Source organism: Penaeus vannamei, chromosome 30 (genome assembly GCF_042767895.1).
Source record: "Penaeus vannamei isolate JL-2024 chromosome 30, ASM4276789v1, whole genome shotgun sequence".
Classification (NCBI taxonomy): Eukaryota; Metazoa; Arthropoda; class Malacostraca; order Decapoda; family Penaeidae; genus Penaeus; species Penaeus vannamei.
The window spans coordinates 25,469,493-25,474,492 of record NC_091578.1 but is presented as its reverse complement, the minus strand read 5'-3'; the positions used below and the strand labels follow the sequence as shown (position 1 = coordinate 25,474,492).

The 5,000-nt window shown below is 40.3% G+C and overlaps 1 protein-coding gene across 2 annotated transcripts in view; it reads left to right on the top strand.

Moving 5' to 3' along the window:
• The window catches only part of LOC113811155 (zinc finger protein PLAG1), a 31,120-nt gene that overhangs the window by 25,146 nt on the left and 974 nt on the right, over nucleotides 1-5,000 (top strand). For both annotated transcript variants that reach the window (XM_070143244.1, XM_070143245.1), the window contains 2 exons: nucleotides 1,150-1,228; nucleotides 1,467-5,000. The exon at nucleotides 1,467-5,000 is cut by the window's right edge and continues 974 nt beyond it. In XM_070143244.1, the coding sequence (XP_069999345.1) occupies nucleotides 1,150-1,228; nucleotides 1,467-3,277 (1,890 nt within the window). In that variant the 3' untranslated portion in view covers nucleotides 3,278-5,000. The remainder of the gene's footprint in view (nucleotides 1-1,149; nucleotides 1,229-1,466) is intronic.

Here is a 5,000-nt window from a genome sequence, read left to right as displayed (position 1 = left end):
TTTTGTTAATGTTACTGGCTTATTAAACTTTGGTTTGACATACAAAACAAAAATTACAATAATAGTAATAAATCCAACACGCATAAATTCAGTCAAGAACAGTATTCTTTATTTGGAATCATATAGATCAACAGATGAGATTCATGGCATAAAATGTGCCATGGAAAGCTGAAAACTTGAATAATCCTATTATCATATATGTTCTGTAAGCTTTGACTTTTTTCCATCTTCTTCTTTTCTTCCCCCCCCCCCTTTTCTTTTCCTGGCTCCAATTGTTTTTGTTTTTCTTTCTTTTTTCTAAGAAAATCTGAGAAGCAACAAATAAAATTGTAATGGTCTTAGCATCATGTTTAACCCATTGGAACTGGATGACATTGCAGTCATGTCAAGAAAAAACTTGAGCCAAGGGGCAGATGATGCGAACCTGCTGTCAGGTAGGCAAATTGGCTACGGCCTGGGTGACTTTCCTTCATGAGCAAAGGTCAGGGTGACAGAAAAGACTCGCCACGAGTGCACAAACCTCTTGGAGTGTGATTTGGCACTTAGAAGTGGGCTTTAGCATTATTCCCATCGATTAACAAATGTGGAATGTAACGTGCGTAAGCAGTCACTGGAAGAACACTGGCTCAAGGAAGGACACCATTTCCATGCTGCATGCTGTATTCCTGGCTGCTGTGACCAGCAGCGCAGGTTGTATTATATGAAATTGTAAATGACAAAAAAGGAGAAATATGACAGAAATAGCCAAATGTTCCATACTTTATTTTCTTGCACTGAGCTATTTACTACATAGAGAGATGATATGGATTCTGTGCAAGGAAAATAAACTATTACCATCTGGATAAAGTAAATCAAAGACAAATATGGGCATTGGAAAATGGTGATAAAGCTGAAAAAGTTTACACAAAATAATTTTTCAAAGGGGAGGTACAGTCTTGTCACAGTCATGGGTGTTCGTGCGCGCCTGGCCTACGCACCTCACCCCCTGAATGTTAGCCACTTACATAACCCATTGCCCGTGTTTTCAGCAGTGTGATTTCCGTGATGCAACCAGGTCCAAAGGGTTAAAGAAAATGACATTAGAAATTCATTCTATTATGATAATATACCAGGACTCGCAGTATGTAACAATTTGTGTTTTCTTTGCAGGAAATACCAGCACAATGTGAACTCAAAGTATGGTTTTCAAAGGACTATGCTGAGAGGATGGGAACAAGAATACTTGCTGGTAATGTATTTTTTTATTTTTTTTTTATTTTGTCTTTTTGTTGGGAGGTTAAATGATACTTGTTGGATTTTTCGTGTGTTAATTTATAGAGGGGGAGGGGGGGATGCAGTAGATAAAACTTGACCTTTAGCATAATTTAACATAACATAACACATTTTTTCTGCTTCCTTTCCTCATATGTTTTTTTTCTTTTCTTTTCTTTTTTTTTCTTTTTTTTTTTTGTATTTACTTGTTTCAGAGGAGGGTGTTTCTTGGCAGTTTCGTACTCGTCAGAGATTTCGTTGTCGTGGGTGTGAGGTTGTGTTTAGCAGTGCGGCCAGCTTGTCAAATCACCGCTGTTCCCGGGCTCAGATAACACAGAAAGGTGAGACCCCAGCCACTCGGGGCAAGCAGGTGAAGAAAAGCACCAGGAGAGGAGGAAGCAGCCAGCCAACTCCTACGCCCTCTACTTCAGGTAAGAGGTCAAGCACCAGCAGGGTTGAGCCACCCACATCTCAGCCAGAGAAGGCTAAAACCAGTGTCAAGGAGGAGCTGAAGTCGCCCGCGTCCACCTCTGAATCAGAGGAGTCAGAGGTCTTCTCCCTCTCTCCAGAGCGGAGAAGCCCGCGGTCCAGCCCTAGGGGGCGTGGAAGTGGATACACGTGTACAGTTTGCCAAAAGGTTTTTCATAGCCCCGGGAAGCTAAAGCAGCACTCTTATTCACATACGGGGGAAAGACCTTTTTCTTGTGACCTCTGCCATAAGGCATTTTCATCTCGTTTTAAGTTAGTGCGGCATCAGCTAATCCACACGACTGAGCGCCAGCACCAGTGCCCGTCATGTGAGCGTAGTTTTCACCGCAAGGACCACTTGAAGAATCATATACAGATTCATGACCCAAACAAACAGTTCAAATGTGAGAGGCCTGATTGTGGCAAAGAGTACAATTCTTATATGTCCTATAGAAAACATTGTGCAGTGCATGCTGCAGAAGAAGGAGATCTTCAGTGTAAAATTTGTCAAAAAATGTTTGAAACAAAGGCAGACCTTATCTACCACCTTAAGGTTCATGTTGGATCTCGGTCTGTCAAGAGTCCAAGTGAAAAGAAGTTTCAGTGTGATCACTGTGAACGTCGTTTTTTTACCCGAAAAGATGTTAAAAGACACCTTGTTGTTCACACTGGAAAACGAGACTTTAGTTGTACCTTATGCCCACAGAAGTTTGGAAGAAAAGACCACCTAGTTAGACACATAAAGAAAAGTCATGGAATTTTGGACATAAGTCGTATGGAAGGTTTGGAATTGAGTGCTACTCCTGGGTCATCCTCTGCTCCTCAAGCACCATCTCCTAGTGCAAGTGTTGCCTCATCCCCCCCTACCTCTGAACACCAGCAGTTGCCTATGGTACTTTTACCTGAACCAGTAGCAGGTCCCTCGGGCCTTTCTGGCTCAGCAAGTATTTCAGGTGCTACAGGCCTTATCGGAGCAGGGAGTGAGCCAGAGTTCATCACCTCCCACTTCCAACAAGAATTCCGATTGTTTGAAGAGAGCATCAAGGAGGAGCCCGAGCTGCAACCCAGCGTAGAAGAGATTGGCCCAGGGGGAGATGACCTCAGCAAGATGTTGGGGATGTACTTCCCATCAGGATCTATCAACTTGTCGGGAACATCCTTGTTGGAGCCGGCAGCAGCTCAGCGTGCTGAAGTAGAGTCCCAACGAAGCTTACTGGAGTCAGCCCTCTTGCGCATGCCACCCGATGACCAAAAGGAGACTGTGATGCTAGGGCAGGAGGAGAGCTTCTCTAGAGAGTCTCTGCACACCAGATCCCTCTTCTCAGGGTCCCAGAGTGGGGACTTTAGTCAGGAAGGAATGATGTCAGCAGAGCTCCTCTCGGGTGACTCTTCAGGTGTTTCTGGGAGGTCGGTGCATTCCCCAGCAACACCACTGGCCCAACCTCAAGGGAGTGAGATTCCTGCTGTCACAACTGCCGCCACGACCACAAGTGCCGCAGTCACCACAACTGCCTCGCTTCTGCCCTCACTGCCAGGTTTTGACCAAGTGTTCCCATAGTGGATGCGGAATCTGTGATACAAGCAGAGATTGTACCTTGACTTACACAGGGAAGGAATTAAAAGTGCACATGGAAGTAGTCTAACATAAACAGGCAGGGTTCTTGTTTTTTCTTCATCTTCATATACTTCTTCTTTCCTTGTAAGATGATATGAACATGTATGCATGTATGTATGTATAAATAGGAAGACCGTATGCTGAAATATCTAGTGGATTTCCGAAGAGGTATGAAGACCACTGGCATCAAGTCCCTCCCCCCTTTTTTTCTTCCATTTACTCTTTTTTTTCTCCTTTTATGTTAATTATAGTAATTATTTTATATATATAAACCGTTTTTAAATTCATTTTAAGAAGAAAATGCTTATTTTCATGACCTTTTATGTAGTGCCAGATTAGTTTTAAGTGTCTGCTGCAATATTGAGTCATTAGATTATTCATCTTCCCCAGGTACTGAAATTTATAGTAACAGAATAAAATCATATTTTTATTTTACCTTTCAAGAAATAGGAAAAGAACTGTAGTTTTCCTGGATGGTATAAAAGTCTCTCAGAAGGTGCTTCCATTCTTATTTTATGAAAAATGAACAGAGAATGGTAACCCAGTGACCAAATTACAAAATGCACTCTAGATATATGTAGAGGAGCCCAGTACTGTCATGTCACTTGCAGAACAAAGTACCTGATTGGCAAAATCCCAAGTTTTATATTGTATTGCAGTAGTCATTGTGTCTGTGTAGTTCCTGTAGTTTGTAACAACTTTTGTTTTGTATTTTTTTTTTTTCTTTTTTTTTTTTCTTTTTTGTGTCCCATGGTTTTGCTTATTTTTCCTTGGATACCTTTTATAGTTTTATTTGCTTAAGATAATGGAAATATTTTTCTTCAAGACTAAATCCCTCTTCTACCTCTGATAGGCTTAAGGAAGTTTGTAAGGAAACAGGAGTACAAAGTTGTTGGTTTAGGAAGCAGGTGACTGACACTTCGGCCGTCAGTTATATAGGTCAGGTCAGGTCAGGTCAGGTCTGTTGCCACTATTTTGGATAAACTTGTATTGTGCGTAGAGTTGATACATATTGTGTAAAGGCAGCATTTTGGGAACACTGTTTCTCAATAATTTTATTTTTCTTATATTGGGAAAAGTAGGTTATGTGTTATTGTTTTTTTAGCTTATAATAATTTGTAACAGGTAATCTTACCTTGATTGTCATAGATTATAAAAAAATAAGTTTTTGAATACAGTAGGTTATGCTAAAATTTGTATTTAGGAATACATAGTGGAGTATTATGTTACTGGTATCTGATAACAAAGAAATGGGTCTTTTATTAAGATACAATCAGGTGGAAAAATAGTATTTTTCCTGGAAAAGGAAGTATGTGTACATGGAATACACACTGACATTTGGAAAGGTAATGAAAAAAATATATCAAAACCTATCGTGTATATTAGCCAGAAAAATATACTAAAGGACTATTAGTACATTTCTCCACATTATGTTATTCACCTGGGAATATCAGTAAAATGTTAGATACACTTTGACTTCCAACAGTTGATGAAAATACACACCTTTTTGTTCCACAAAAACAAAAAAATACTCCCAGTAAAATCAAGGCCTCGAATCTTCCGTAGAGGCAACCCAGTCCTCAATTAATGATGGTGCCACACTGAGATATAGTCTACGTTGCAAACACACTTCAGAATGTAGCTGTTAATTTTATAAGGAATAATT